At 44.6% G+C, this 16,152-nt stretch overlaps 1 protein-coding gene across 1 annotated transcript; it reads right to left on the bottom strand.

The window, feature by feature from the left end:
• Nucleotides 1–929: 929 nt before the first annotated feature.
• Nucleotides 930–3,403, bottom strand: LOC127321059 (actin-related protein 2/3 complex subunit 3). Its single transcript, XM_051350101.1, has 4 exons — nucleotides 3,126–3,403; nucleotides 1,980–2,088; nucleotides 1,615–1,884; nucleotides 930–1,383 (listed from the first exon to the last, which is right to left on the bottom strand). The coding sequence occupies exons 1-4, from the start codon at nucleotides 3,126–3,128 to the stop codon at nucleotides 1,241–1,243; spliced, it is 525 nt and encodes a 174-aa protein (XP_051206061.1). The 5' UTR covers nucleotides 3,129–3,403; the 3' UTR covers nucleotides 930–1,240.
• Nucleotides 3,404–16,152: the final 12,749 nt, after the last annotated feature.

Raw genomic sequence — 16,152 nt, 5'->3', positions numbered from 1 at the left:
TAGGTGGAAAATATGCTTACCAGAGTGCAAAACCCAAATGACTCTTGGAATGGTAAATATTCCAGATGTCAGACCATAATTGAAAAAACCATGAATGGGACTTCTCTAGGATTTAGCTTCCAGCCTTTCATACTATCCATTTGTATGGCATGGCAGCTTACCCTTGCCAACCAGACAAGACAGTGTCTCCTACAATTAGTCAAAGTTTTAAACTGTCCAGAATAAGTGTACACAGCTACTGTACAAAATAGATCCAACTATTATAATTGTCGAGTATGTGGAGTTGCATGGTATGCTAGTGTGGTATTCGTTGTTGCATAGATGAATTCACTTTAGGAGTTTGGTAGGATAACTCAGTGAAACATGGCTACTATGACATATTTAGCACACAGGTTGATACTAACACAGCCTCAGCTGATCCTACCAAAGATATATTTACTACAAAAGTAGTTTGATAGGATTCTCATCCACATTTCACCCAAAATTAACGTTCACATAAAACTTTAACGCAAATTTATTTTCAGGAAGAGGACCAGGTCAACAGCATGTCCATTCTAAGATTTCCCGTCCTTGAAGCTTTCTGGTGGACTGATGTTAAATTGGACAAAGCATGATATCAACAAGATACGCCAAATCAATTGAGACGGTGTAACTCCAAACAAGATCCAGATGTGGTGCCAGGACATTCAAAGCTTAACCAAGTGTATCAAACTGCAAGTTGAGACACTTCACTATCTTTGCAGGGCATATGCATGCTTCTCTTGTTAACAGTTACACATAGAGAGTAACATTAGGTTTTCACTTAAATATCTCATTAATCTAGTAAGAAAACCTCGATAACTAGCCAGGTCCTCATATCTAAATTATTACGATGGGAAGGCTGCAATTTAAACAAAGGTTACTGTAAATAATATTAATAACAATAGCAATAAATAATTAACAAAATTATCATATTCCATCTTGTGTTAGTGGTAATACAGTCCAATTCAGGGCAGAGCCACAGGAACCAAATTAAGTTTTCAGAAAAGGCCACAATAGATGCAGAACATGCACCCACTCATACAAAACGAGAATTGAGTTTTGGGCATTATATTCTTGATAAAAGAATCTTTGGCTCCTCGCTCGAGATGTAAAATGACTATGGCCTTTGGAGAAACTTTACAGCATTATAGAAATAAATATGCAAGTGCAATCAGGATTTATACAGACAGCTCTAACCTGCTGCTGAAATGCCTACACTCTAAAGGATGACAATGTTCATGAACTTCCTCTTTGCAAAAGCCAACCACCATTTGTTTGGAGTACCATTAGTTCTGTATGCGCAGTTGAGTAGCCTCCCACTTGTTTCCTCCCTTATCTGCTTCAGATAATTCCTCAACAATTCTGCAATCAAACAGCGCAACGATTAATTGAGGATCACAACCCATGGTTGTAAGGAAAATCTGACCTTAGATTTGGTCCTTTCTAAGTTGTAGCTTAATTAGTCCACTGTTTAAACAACATATAACTGATTGTCTCTCTCTCAAAAAGTACATTACTTATGTAGAACAGAGTTAGCATACTTTCATTAAAAGTCTATACGCACATGCAATTGAAGTAGATGGAGCTATATACCTGCCTCCTCCTGAGATTGGGGAAGAGTGAAAAGCCCAGGGAAAGGAAATGTTGGTTCCCCAGGCACAGGGACCTTTTCCAAGCCCAAGTTAATGATTGCCTTGGTCCCGACAGCTAGTGTTCGGCAGCCTTCTAATCTTTTCAAGGCAATATTGATGTAAGATGTCAGATAGATGAGCAATTTGTCTGCTGGGCTTTTGACATGAAAGTTTTTGAAGAAAACATTTGCTCGGAAGAAAGTTATTGCTTCATCAACTATATCGGCTTTATCTGAAATAGCATCAACACAAATAAGCAGTTCAGCATAATCGGTCGCACATGAATGGAAGTACATCACTAAATGTGTCTAATGGTGGTAACCGTACCTGAATCTGCGGCTGGTGCTGGACCCCTTATATGAGTTTTTAGTGGAAGCAAGGGACACCCACAGGCTTTAGTGGTCTCGTCATCGTCAACGAAACTAGAGTGATAAACCTGTCCATGAGGGAGAAATCCACATGGTGATCAGATATAACCAGTTAACGTTAATTAAGACCAAACTAGAACTAAGATAACTAGTATGGTAAACTAAATCAAGTGATGAGCACATTTGATAATTATATGCTACCATTGGTTTCACCGTCCGTTAAACCATTAAAGGTGTAGCGCTCTAACTGAAATACTTTGACCCACAATATTTATGTCATTGATTAGCTTTCTCCTGTTTGGACTACCTCGACTGGTATAAGCAGAAGACACCATGCAACTAGATAAAGAAGCATCCTGGAAAGGTGATTTACTGTTGGAGCACATCATATGGCTTACAAGTTGGGCTCGCAAATGAAAGTGTCGCATAGCTTCACCACTTGAATAGGAAATAAATCAAGTGATAAAGCCGTACGTCTACCGAATCCAGAAAAGGGCTTTCATTAGTTTGAAATCAGGAAGGGAAACTGTATTTACAGCTTAATGTTTTATATGTTTAGGCTTAACATTTCGAAAACAGTATTGTCGTCTCATGAAGTTCTACTAGAGTTTTTTTTAGTTATTGGGCTACTATATTTTAGGATCAACTTCCAGGACCTCCCATACTTGCTCTGGTATGCTGCAAGTATAACCACGAAGTATGAAGCGAAAATTTCTAATGAACTACATTGCATTGGTTTGTATAGCAGTATATTGCCTCCAGCAATGAGAAAACATAGGCTCAAAATGACACTCCTATCATCATGCACCGAATTCCCCAACCTAAAACGTTCGAAATGGAACTCCACTTCCAGTTTGGCCTAATCAGACCCGATGGCTGCCCAATTTCGGCGGCGATGGCGTGCGAGGAATGATGAGATCTAGACGGAGGAAAGGGCGCCAGCTAGGGAGAGCCGCAAGGTAAGGTGCGCCGACACAATAAAAAAAACCTAGCATTCGATAGGGAACCTTACTTCGGTTTGTCCTACACGTAGACTCCGTCCCTGCCCGAATTCGGGGGCGATTGTTTGAGGGGCAGTAGGATATGTAGGGAAATGTGAGCTTACCATGGCTACGGATGGCGGAGGACGAGGGTCGTCGCCCGCGTAGATCTTCCGATGGCCGAGAGGGGGAGCGAGGCGGACGGGGTGGCCGTCGATCTGGTGGCGGCTGGGAATGATGGGGCGGCGATCGATGGCCGGGGCCGTCGCTGGAGAGGGTCGCCGGTAGAGGCGACGGCGAGAGGGGAGCAAGGAGACGTCGGCCCTCTGAGGGCGTTGGCCCAGGTTCTGTTTGAGAAGAGAAGGGTGCCGGTCGTATCGAGCGCCTGATGTTGTTGGACTGGGCCGTGTGAGGTTTGCCGACATAACCCGCGAGCAAAGCCGTTTTTCAATCGCCTGGTCCGTGCAAGTGTGCAACCCATTTCTCTGGCCTCTGAATATACCGCCGACGCCATTGCCATCACGTGATTCACTGATCTCTCTCTTTCTTCGCAGCGATGCGTCACACGAAAAGACCGGGTGCAAGGTTTCTAAGTAAACTAATGGCCTGTCCTAATCATGCAGCCATGCGCATCACACATACCACACCAATGACGCTCGGAGGAGAAGCACCTAAAACCATACCTAGAGGCATGGATATCTAGACGAAAGAGAGAGGGCAAGAAATTCAGCATGCACATTTGTTTAGACCATGTCTAACAGGCCCCGTATTTTTTCGCCCCTTAAAACGCGAGTAGAGGGCCCTGTATTCACTTTTCGCCGGCCGACGGGGTGGGATACGGGGTCTGCTAGCTCGTCCGAGTTTTCAACCCCTCAAAACAGGGTTTTTTGACAAATTGCATATTAGAACCAACACACCATTCACATAAAATAAATGTTTTACATCACACAATAATCGTCTTAATTATTACAATAATGTTTTTCGGAAATGTCAACAAATGTTCTAATGGAAGAATTAAACAAATAACAAATGTTTCTTTGTTTGCTTCAAGCCGAACAGGAGCAGCATCATCTCCGTCTCGTCGTCGTTGAGCAACTCGTCGATATCCGAATCGTCGGAATCCGACGACGACCAATCGGTCGACGTCGCGTCCAAATCCGCCATGTGCACATCCTCCGAAGCCATCTACCACGGTGTACCATACATCAGCCCCAAATCCGACCAATTTACCGGCGGCAACGAAGAAGAACGCGGCGGAATACTCACTGGCGGAGAAGACCACGGCGGGAGGGCGGGCGGTGCGCGCGGAGGGACGCGGAACTTCGGCGGGGGTGCGGCGGAGGTGCGGCGGGCATCGACGAACCTCGACGCGGCTCGGCGGACGGCGGAGGGGCGAGGATCTGACGGATTGCGGCGGTGGCGCGCGGGTGGCGGCGGCGGCGCGCGGGGGAAAACGGGTGGGGGGAACTGAAATGTCCGCGCGCGCTTTCGGAATTGGGATACTGGTTTCGCCCACTATCCCAGCTCCCACCCCGCACAAGTAGGGGGCGACGACCCGCCCCGTACTCGAAAACAGCAAAAAACGATTCGGGGGCCGTTTTTACGGGGCGTGCTAGACGGCCGGGTAGAGCCGAAACCCTCAAATCGACGGTTATTATACGGGTTTGCCCCTTTTACGGGGTCTATTAGACATGCTCTTATTATACTTTCTCCTGTTGGAGGGAGTGGCATGATGACGCGAGAGTAGTGTGTTTTAGGCTAGGAGGTTGGGTGGATGTGTGGAGTTCTCGCAAGCGGATGGATGCATCCGTTTTGCGTTTCTTATAAACTTTTGTGCTCTCCTTCTATAAAGATACGGCACGCGTTTTGCGTGCTCGCGAAAAAAAAATCTTAAAGACATCGACCTGGCTTTAAGTAAATAAAACACATGCACATAATCCGTACAACAACATCAAATTCATATTACATGGGTCGAACCCAAACCAAACACACCGGGAAGTCCGTACCATAGTACAACTAGAAAGATACCCTATCCGGAAGAGAAACACATACAATCACTCATGTCGTCAGAGTGGAGTGAGGATGCATGATCGCCCCATCGTGACACGTCTAGGAGATCCAATCCGTTGATCTCACCAACATCCTCCATTGTTGCATGTAGATAAACATTTTAAACATTGGAACAGTCGGCTTGCCAATAAAAATAACTTCAATGGTTAGTTTGTTCCTAATGTTCGAAAGGGTCAAACATTGCGCAACAAAAGTAAACAAATCAAATCTTTGGTACGACCCTGATAAGCCATGAGCGATAGCTAGGAATGCACCAACCCTTGCTGAGTTCCAGTCATAGACTCACAATGGGTAGTTCCCTAACCCCTTCCCACATGAAATTCGCAAGTGGACAACTAAAGAAGAGGTGGTTACAGTCATCTAATTCTTCGTTGAGAGCACACATGCCATCCGAAGTGCCACTAAGCTTGGCCACCTTCTCTGAGCAGGGTATCTTACCACAAATTATTTGCCACACAAATATATTTATCTTTGGCGGTACTCTATAGTTCGTGGGACCTTAAAATGTGTGATTGTCGCCCCCTTGCGAAAGCCGGAGGTACATGGAACTAGCGGAATATCCTCCCAAGGCTTCCAAGCACCATGAAATAACTTCATTATCCTCATTTGCTTGGGATAACTGCAACTCCCATGTCAAATTGCCTCGCTCCACCGCTTCGGCCAGCCCAAAAGGCATGCGATATTGGAATAGCTAACCTATGTCACTTTGCGCAGTCCTAATCGTGATAAAAATGGGAGCATCAGTAACTAAACAGCTGGGGAATTGATCCATAAGGGGAAACGACGCTCGATCCAAAAGTAGGTTTGTTTCCCATTCTAGACAAGATTCTTTGCTCCCAACTTGCCACTTATTTCTCTAGACTGTGTTCCAAAATGTTCTCCCTTTTGTGGAACAGCCACAGAGCATAAGTCATTTTTGCCCAAATATTACGCCTTAAGAAAGCCCATAGACCTTCAATGTTCTGCTACAATTTCTATATCCATTTGATCAAAAGGGCAATGTTCATGTGTCTTGTGTTTATGATTCCAAATTCACCAAATTCTTTCCGTTGGAGACCTTTTCCCAAAATATCATGTGGTATTTACGGTTTTGTCCCACTCCTTCCCAAAAGAAGCGTGACCTAACCTTATCAAAGAAGACACGAGTCGAATCAAAAAACATGATTAGGCTCATGACGAACATTGTAGTCTAGATAGGCAACAATTGGTAAGCTCCAACTTCCCCACCGAGGCAAGGAAGTTCCCTTGAGAGGGCTCCACCATGTTGCCTACCGTTCCCATAAGAAAGTCTCAATCTAAGGCCCGGAGAGTTTTATCACTCACAGGCAACCCCATGTAAGTGATAGGGAATTCCCCAAGCTTACAGTTAATTTAGAAGGTTACCGATCTTGACTTATTCATGCTATGCAGTCCCAACTACAATTACCCCGTTATTGCCAAAATGGATCATAAGGCCCTACATCATTCCAAAGATTAAGCTTGAGGTTGGTAGTTCCCTCTTCTGTCATCTCAATAAGAATCATAGTGTCATCTACAAATTGTCACTTCCTTGGAATGAGGTGAGGTACTACCCGGCTTATGTGTCTCACTGCATTAGCATGGGAGATCGTGGCAGCTAGGGAGTCCACCATGAAGTTGAAGAGGATCGGGGAGAGATGATTTCCTTTCCCAACTCCCCTAGCATTTCTTAAGAACGGGCCAATTTCACCATCGGCATTGACCGTAGTTTGGCCTCCTGAGACTAGCTGCATAAAATAGTGGTCTATGGTAGCTGTGTGAAGAAGGAATTCCCGGAGGAAGTCCTAGTTGAACGGTTGTAGGCCTCTTACAAGTCTTATTTAAGAAGGAAACCCCCTAGATTTTTTTCCTTCTTGGTTCATGGGCTATCTCATGGAGAGAAAGAACCCCTTCGTGGAGAGCCCGGCCCTTGATGAAAGCATATTGACTATGGTCAATAGTCCTATGCGCTAGAGTGAGCCAGAAAGTGTAAACTTTCACAATGAATTTAAATACCACGTTGATTAACGCAATAGAGCTAAATTGCTTGATTGAGTCTGCTCCTTTCACTTTTAGAGTGAGGATTTCAAAGTTCAAACGAGATATACTAACCCTCCATAGGGAGAAATCATTTAGAATTTGTAGAATATGATCCATAAGAATTCCCTGGAACTTTTTCAAGGACGTCGAAGCCCATAGCCCGAAGCTGAATCAACCTCGTGCCATTCAAGACTTTGCCTATTTCATCCGCCATGAAAGTACGTTCCATCTCCACATTCTCCTCCTAGTAGATGAGTTTGTTTGCAGACCATATGTTATGTTGTAATAAAAATCCTTGGCTTCACCAGCCAATCCCATTAGCTGACGGCAGAATGCACAAACATGCTAAATGATGTCTTTATGATGCAAGATGTCTTTGTGTTCCATGATCAGTCTAGGGATGCAACAGTTCCTTCTTTTCCATTCGCAATGGCATGGAAGTAAGCCATGCATGGAACACCTTTTAGGAGACACTTAGTGCGACTCCTTTGTAGCCAATACTCCTCCATTTTATCAAGAAGAACAATTATGTTCTCGAGATTGTATATGAGGGACCATTAGAATCTGTCTCTCTATCCAGATCAGCCACCTGGGCCAGGATGTTTTGAAGTCTCGCTTCTCTTTCCGCCGCCTCACCTCTTCTCTCCTAATAGGAAACCTTAAATATGGATCAACCGAGCCTTTTGGTATCCAAAGCCAAGTAGGGTAGCATATTGGGATGCCTTCGAAGCCCGTTGGGTAGCCAAATATGCTACGTATAGCTCCAGCCTTGTCCTGCTGCAACCTTAAGCCAACGGAGGTATGCAACCCAAAGGCATCTGCATGAATCCCCTAGCCCAACATCGTACCCTCCTCCAAGAGTGAGTTAGTCTAGATTTGACCCATGGTTCTCTTCCTAGTCCAGGACGACAACACCAAAGAGGGAAGGGGAACAAACCTCAAGACTATGCCCGCTCGCCGCTGCCGGCTTTGCCTCCTGTTAGGTTGTGAGTGGTCCGGTGAAAGAACATCTCTCACAATATGTTTTGTGTGTTTGATGTCAATGTATGCGATACACTAATGTTTGATGAAGTGGTGCAGGAATTATATAGATACATGTATATGAGTGACTTGTGTGGAAAAAGGAGTCAAAAGGAAGCTGGAAATATATCACCAGGCCGGATAATCCGGGCCGGATATTTGTGAAATATCCGGCCCCCAAAATTTGGCTAAGGACCAGAGGCGACGCGGCTCAGTACTTCCCTGGCATGGGGCCGGATTTTTGGCCGGACATTTGCCCGGTTTTTCTCCAGGGCCGGGTTTTTTGGGGGGGGGGGGCGGATTATCCAGCCCCAACTTAGGCCGGATTATCCGGCCCTCGAAAGTCACCAACAGCTGGATTTTGAGAGGGGGTATTTATACCCCCTTCTCCTACCTTCCTCCTTGCTCAATCATTGAAGAAATTCTGTCAAGCCTCACCACCATTAGAGCCACCTCAAGAACTCAAGATTTGCAAGATCTCCTCCCTCACCCAACCAAAGCTCTTGATATTTGGAGATTTGAAGGAGAAGACACCGATCTACATCCTCACCGAAGCGATTTACATTTCCCCCTCATATGCTTGAGGTCTCTCTTGCTAGTGTTCCTATTTGGATCCCTAGTTGTTTGTTGTTGATGTATTGTTGTTGATTGTTGTGTTGTTACAGATTTGGGAGCCTCCAATTTAGTTGTGGATGTGTGCCCCAAGAACCTTGTAAAGGCCCGGTTTCCGCCTCGAGGAAATCCCTTAGAGGAAGTGGGCTAGGTCTTCGTGGTGTTGCTCACAGGAGACCTGAGTGAAGCCTTCGTGGTTGTTGGTCTGGCTTTCGTAGCGACCACACTCCTCCGAACATAGACGTACCTTCTTGCAAAGGAAGGGAACTACGGGAATCAACTCCGTGTCTACGAACTAAGGGAAGCTGCCTCCCTTCTTCTGTTCAGAGCAGCTGTCTGTTTTTCCAATTCTTTTCCAACGCGGGCGAGTCTATATTGGTACGCTTGCAATTCTTCCGACGTAGCAGTTGTAGTCATTGGTTCTATACCATCCATAGCTCTTGCGGCTCTATCCCACGCTGCTTATGGAAGTTGAACACTTAAACGTGGTGTAGACCCGACATATTTAGTGCCTAAACCTCGCCTAAGGTCAGCGGGATCGACGTATGGATTTCCCACATCGTCGAAAGCCTCTGATGTCTCCTCCTGATCGCGACTTGGTTCTCCAATGGCATAAATCTGATGATATTTTGGATTCTGAACCTTGCTGGGTTTGGTGACACCATCATAGAGATTGGTGAAGACCTTTCCAACAGTAGTGGATCTATCGATGAAGTTGAAGTTGTCGATGTTGCTCGAGTCATCGCTTATATCGGAGTCCGCAGATGACTCGAAGGACATGTCGCTGAAGATCTTGGTGAGTTTTTCGCTTGCCCTGGTGCTGATGAAGCGTGGCGACGAAGTCTCCTCGTCGCCTGACTCGATTGACGATGCTAAACTCGAAAAATCGGGATCGACCGTTGATAATCCCGGCGAGATCGGAATTTCGAGACGATACGCTCCTTCTTTCTCGACGCGAAAGTGGAACCTTCCGAACGTCATCTCCATAGGCTTCTCCAGATACGCATATGCATCCAAACGTGAGGGCGGGTGAGGAACAAAATCGACTAGACCAGTTTCGATCTGTTTACCTCTGTCCATCGCGTTGCTTTCACTTGACGAAGTCGACGATCTTGAACGTGCCATCGAGATCAGATCCTTGACGCCTCTAATTCCCACAGACGGTGCCAATTGACAAGGGATTAACTTATCAATGCCTACAGATTGTAGACTAGGGTTTTAGTCAGAAGTAGAGGGCAAGTAGATCTCGAAGGTTTCAGCCGAAAAGTGCTCGATGATGTGAAAACTAGGGTTGCGTGAAACAATGAATCGATGCTATCTTTGTCCCTCAACTCCCCCTTATATAGGAGGTGGAGTCGAGGGATTCATAATACAGATTCTGGGAGGGTTTCTAACCCGTCCCGCAAGATTACAAGTAGTACTTCCTAATACAACTCTAGCTTTCCTTAATAATAACTTGGGCTTCCGGATCTTCTTATTCTTCGAGTCATGGGCCTTTAGTAAACCCCGGGTACCATCTTCGGCAGGCCCATTGGGGATGCCTATGTCACCATGTGTTCCACTCTCGGTTACCTCTATCCTTTATCTCCTCTATATATTGCGTAGCTATATCTTGCTTAGTCGTTGACCTTGTCATATAGGTAAATTCACATAGTTGCATATCTAGAGAATTTACCTTTGTGTCAAGCCTAAATTGAAAAAGAACTAAAAATTGGTTAGCACCTATTCACCCCCCTCTAGGTGCGGCATACGATCCTTTCAATTGGTATCAGAGCCTCGGCTCTTATTTCGGGCTTAACCGCCTAAGAGTATGCCGGAGGATGAACACTCGGAGGGGGCCGCAAAGCCGGTCTCCATGGATGATCTCAAAGTGTTGGAAACATCCTTGAGATCCACCATGCAAACCCAAATGGAAACCTTTATGAAAATGTTTAACGACCGCTTTCCCACGGCTCCTCTCATCATCCCCACCGAAGAGGAAAAGGACAAGGGTGTGTTAGAAGGGGGAGATGCAGCAACATCACCCTTCTCTATCAACCCCTTGAATGGTGATAACTTAAACACTATCAAACCCCCGTTACTTCTCCTAGGGGAACTAGTGTATGTGTTAGCTACAATCAAGTGGCTCCGCCTTTCCTATCTCCCGATATCCCGGTTCCCCATCCTCATATAAACATTCGGGGCGACCCACCTAAGTTTAATGTTAAAGATTTCGATACATGGCAATTTGAGTTTCGTTCTCATGTTCGCAGTGCCTCCAATGAACTTTGGAGAATCATAGTGGAAGGCTTCAAGCCCTACAACCCCGACAAGTTGACTAGAAGAGAAGCGGTTGATAGTCAACTCAATGACACTGCCTTGCACATGATTCAAACTAGTGTGGGGACAAAGGAATTGTCTCGTGTTCGGAATTTCACCACCGCCAAGGAAGCTTGGGATGGTTTGGCCGCTAGTTGCATTGGAAGTGATAGCATGAGAAGGAACAAGTACAATTCTCTTCGGAATCAAGCTGAAGGATTCTTGAGGCTACCGGATGAAGATCATGAAGCCATGTATGGAAGACTTCTCACCGTTGCCGATGCTTTCCGGAATGTGGGTGCCACCCACATCAATGACTCTTGGATCAAAGATAAGTACATCAATTGCATGATGCCGTTTGAACCCATTGATGTCAAGACTCTTGTTGGGAGAGAATGCTATTCCTCTCTCACTTCTCAACAAGTCGTGCACGAGATGCAAGCCCTCAAGGTGCTCGAGCAAAACTCTCATGATTCTCGCAATCGTGCCATTGGTATGTCAAGAGGGAACAATCTTGCCTTGACGGTCAATTCCGTAGAAGAAGTGAACCCTCAAGAACAATATAGGGCATCTTGGAGTATGTCCTATCCGGAAGACTTGGAACTCCACTACAATGATCACATGACCTTTCATGCAAAATCTTTTTGGGTTGACCCGTCCAAGGCCAAGGAAGACAACATCAAGAGAAACAACTCAAGTGGATTCACAAGCTCGGGCCCAAAAACAAGATCATGCTACAATTGTGGTGACAAGCGCCATTTCATCGCTTCATGCCCCTATGAGCATAGGGAAACTAATGGTGGAAGGCTCATTCCCAAGGACAAGAGCAAAGACTCAAAGGGCAAAGATTCAAAGGCCCCCAACAAGAAATTCTACAACAAGAGCAAGAAGGGCAAGAGGCCCTCAAGAGTTGTGCTAGTGACTAGGGAAGAATATTCTTCCGATGAAGTTGAAAGCTCTAGTGATGATGATGAAGAAGAAAGCTCAAAGGAAGTGGCCGACATTGTCACTACCAACATTCCCTCTTCACATCTCTCTTTGAATCCCCAAATGAGAATCCTCATATCAAGAATGCACATTGCTTCATGACAAGGTCCACCTTGGACACATCTATTGTGCTATCAACTCAAGAAGAATATACCTCCGGAGATGATGATGTTGATGATGAAGAAGATGCAACCTCTAATGGATTGGTTGCTCTTTCCTCCCTCTCCACTAACTCTTCATCATCAAGTGAATCCCCCAATGAGGTCATTCACGTGGAGGAAGAAAGTTGCCTCATGGCTAAATCTTCCGAGGTATCATCTCCTAACCCCTCTATGCCTAACATATCAAATGATCTAGGGGTTGATCTTGCTAGTCTAAAAGTGAAACAAGAAATGCTAGAGTTTGATGAATTCATTCTTAACTTACAAGGTGACACTAGAAAGCATGTTTCCAATCTCATGATTCGTCTAGCACAACTAAATGATACTCTTGAGAAAAATGTCAAATAGAAAGAGAAGACTCTCTTGAAATACATGCTCTTAAAAATGCTCTTGAGGAAAGTCAAGAAACCATAGCTTCTCTTGAAGAGAGGCTAGAAACTATTGAAGAGCCTCGAGATAAAATTAACAAGCTCACTAAAGCTAGAGATCTTGCTAGAGCTAAGACTAAAGTGCTTAAAAAGGAAAAGGCCAAATTTGGTGTTGATCATGAGAAACTTGTGAAGGATCTAGATGAACTAGACAAGGCTCATAAAGCTTTGAAGAGTGAATACTCTCTCCTCTCCAGGTCTAATGAGCAACTTCAAATTAGGCTTGCTTCATATGACATACCTAGTATCTCTACTCCTTCATGTGATCATGCAAATATTATTGAGGAAAATGCTAGGTTGAAGGATGAACTTGCTAAGGCCTCCTCTCCCCAAAGTAAACTTTCCTTGGATGACCTTTTGAGTAAGAAAAGGTCAAACAATGGGAAGGAGGGCCTTGGTTTTAATTCCAAGGCAAAGAAGGCAAACAAGCAAAGGCCAAACCCGCACAAGAAAAGAAGAAAGCTATCACTAATGGTGAAGCCCCTAAGGGCAAAACCATTAATGATGATGATGCGGGAATTGCTAACCCTCACTATGTTCTATTTAAAGATTATTATGGTGATGTTTATGCTAAATATGTTGGCCCATATGATGGTTATGTTGCTTGGTCTATTTGGGTCCCAAAGACCCTTGTTGCTAACAAAAGAGGACCCATTGAGAAATCGGTACCTAAATCCAAGAATTGATCTCATGTAGGACTATGCCGCCGGAGGTTCAAAATGGGTACTTGATAGTGGATGTACAAGTCATATGACCGGCGGCAAGAACCTCGTCAAGGAGTTGAGGCCCAATATAAATAATATCACCGTCTCCTTTGGCGATAATTCTACATCCGAGGTATTGGGTTTTGGCAAGGTTGTGGTTGCACACAACATTACACTTGTGGATGTCATGCTTGTCAAAGCCCTTGGTTACAATTTACTTTTCGTTTCTGCCCTTGGCAAGATGGGTTTCGCCGTCTTTATTGATAATGATATTGTGGTCCTCTTGTGGAGCAAGACTCTAAAAGTCGCTTTCGTTGGGTATCGCGAACATAACTTGTATGTGGTGGACTTCTCGGGGACCACCACCTCAAGTGCGATGTGCCTATTTGGAAAGGCGGATGTGGGTTGGTTGTGGCATCGACGATTGGCCCATGTCAACATGAGAACTTTGCATAGTCTTCACAAGGGGAACCATATTGTGGGACTAATGGAAAATGTTTCTTTTGCCAAAGATCGTGTTTGTAGGGCTTGTGTTGAAGGCAAAATGCATGACTCTCCGCACCCAAGCAAGACTATCATCTCCTCCAAGAGGATCTTGGAGCTCCTTCATGTGGATCTCTTTGGTCCTACCTCTCATGCAAGTCTTGGTGCGAAGAAATATTGCTTGGTAATTGTTGATGACTATTGAAGATACACTTGGGTCTACTTTCTCAAGAAGAAAGATGAGACTCAACAAATCTTCATTGACTTTGCTACCGAGGTGCAACGCCAACACAATCTCCCCATTATGGCAATAAGAAGTGACAATGGCTCCGAGTTCAAGAACAACACACTCAATGATTTTCTTAGTGATGAGGGGATAAGACATCAATATTCCATTGCATACACCCCTCAACAAAATGGTGTTGCAGAGAGGAAGAACCGGACTCTCTTGGATATGGCAAGGTCTATGATAGCGGAATACAAATCCCGCTATAATTTTTGGGCCGAAGCTATCTCCACCGCTTGCCACTCTTCTAACCGGCTCTATCTCCGCAAGGGCTTGAACAAGACTCCATATGAAATACTCACCGACAACAAGCCCAATATCTCATACTTCAAGGTGTTCGGTTGTAAGTGTTTTTATAAAATCAAAGGAGTTCGTTTATCTAAATTTGCTCCTAAAGCTTTGGAGGGTATATTTGTTGGTTACGGTGCCGAATCTCACACTTACAGAGTCTTTGATATATCTTCCAAGATTATCATTGAATCTTGTAGTGTGAAGTTCGAAGAAAATGATGGCTCCAAAGTGGGACAAGTTGATGTATGTGCAGGTGATGAAATACCTCAAGATGCCATAGTAAGAATGGGTGTGGGATTTTTCCGCCCCATTGAGGGACACGGTGTGGCGTCTCGGGAAGGACTATGCTCTACCACGGTGGAGCCCTCATCTTCTCAACATCAACAAACCTCATATCTTGAAGCAAATGATGCACCAACCCAAGAACAAGAACAAAACCCTCCCTCTTGTGTGCAAGATCAAGAACAAGATCAACCAAAGGTTCATGATGGCTCCGATGAGGATCCATTCAATTCTTGTTATTCACCGAATAATGTTCAAGATCAAGCACATGAGGATGAGCAATCTCAAGAAATTGAGGAAGCTCAAGTTGAAGGTCAAGACGGGGACCCAAATGATTAAGTTGATCAAGTGAAACCTCCAAGGCCAAGAAGAACCAAGGAGGAGATCGAGGCCCGTTGTCTAGCAAGAAGAGAAAGGAACCTTGAAATTCGTGAACACACTCATGACAAGGTCCTTGGTGATTTAAGGGCAAGTGTTTCCACAAGAAGGCAATTGGCCAACTTTAGCAATCATCATGCTTATATCTCCTTAGTGGAACCCAAGAAAGTGTTTGAAGCCCTTGAAGATTTGGATTGGTTGGAAGCTATGCACGATGAACTCAATAACTTCAAGCGCAATAAAGTTTGGACTTCAGTAGAGAAACCAAAGGGGTGCCGCAATGTTATAGGCACTAAATGGATTTTCAAGAACAAGCAAGATGAGTTTGGAAATGTTGTGAGGAACAAGGCAAGATTGGTGGCTCAAGGGTTCTCTCAAGTTGAAGGAATTGACTTTGGAGAAACTTATGCTCCCGTGGCTTGCCTTGAGTCCATCTGTATCCTTCTTGCTTATGCATCGCATCATAACTTTAAGTTACAACAAATGGATGTGAAAAGTGCTTTTCTTAATGGTCCTTTGCATGAAGAGGTTTATGTTAAGCAACCCCCGGGATTCGAGGATCTCAACTTTCCTAACCATGTCTACAAGCTTGATAAAGCACTTTATGGTCTCAAATAAGCTCCTAGAGCTTGGTACGAGCACCTTAAAGAATTGTTGGTAGACCGTGGGTTTGATGTTGGGCTAATCGATCCCACTCTTTTTACTAAGAGGGTCAATGGGGAGCTTTTCGTTTGCCAATTATATGTTGATGATATTATCTTTGGCTCTACTAAGAAAGCTTTCAATGATGAATTTTCAAAGCTTATGACCGATAGGTTTGAGATGTCTATGATGGGAGAGATGAAGTTCTTCCTTGGTTTTGAGATCAAGCAATTGAGAGAAGGAACCTTCATCAATCAAGCAAAATATCTCCAAGACATGCTCAAGAGGTTCAAGATGACCGAGTTGAAGGGTGTAGCCACTCCTATGGTTACTAAATGTCATCTTGCACTTGATCCCAATGGTAAAGAGGTGGATCAAAAGGTATATCGCTCCATGATTGGATCCTTGCTTTACCTTTGTGCATCTAGACCGGACATAGTGTTGAGTGTTGGTTTGTGTGCAAGGTATCAAGC

This window comes from Lolium perenne, chromosome 6 (genome assembly GCF_019359855.2).
Source record: "Lolium perenne isolate Kyuss_39 chromosome 6, Kyuss_2.0, whole genome shotgun sequence".
Lineage (NCBI taxonomy): Eukaryota > Viridiplantae > Streptophyta > Magnoliopsida > Poales > Poaceae > Lolium > Lolium perenne.
The sequence above is the reverse complement of the archived record's forward strand: the minus strand, read 5'-3'. Positions and strand labels throughout refer to the sequence as shown.

Excerpts from the sequence above, each read along its gene's own strand:
- LOC127321059 (XM_051350101.1), bottom strand. Across the intron at positions 1,885-1,979 it reads AGCACCAGCCGCAGATTCAG|ATAAAGCCGATATAGTTGAT; the intron begins GTACGGTTACCA and ends ATGCTATTTCAG. Across the intron at positions 1,384-1,614 it reads CCAATCTCAGGAGGAGGCAG|AATTGTTGAGGAATTATCTG; the intron begins GTATATAGCTCC and ends GTTTGATTGCAG.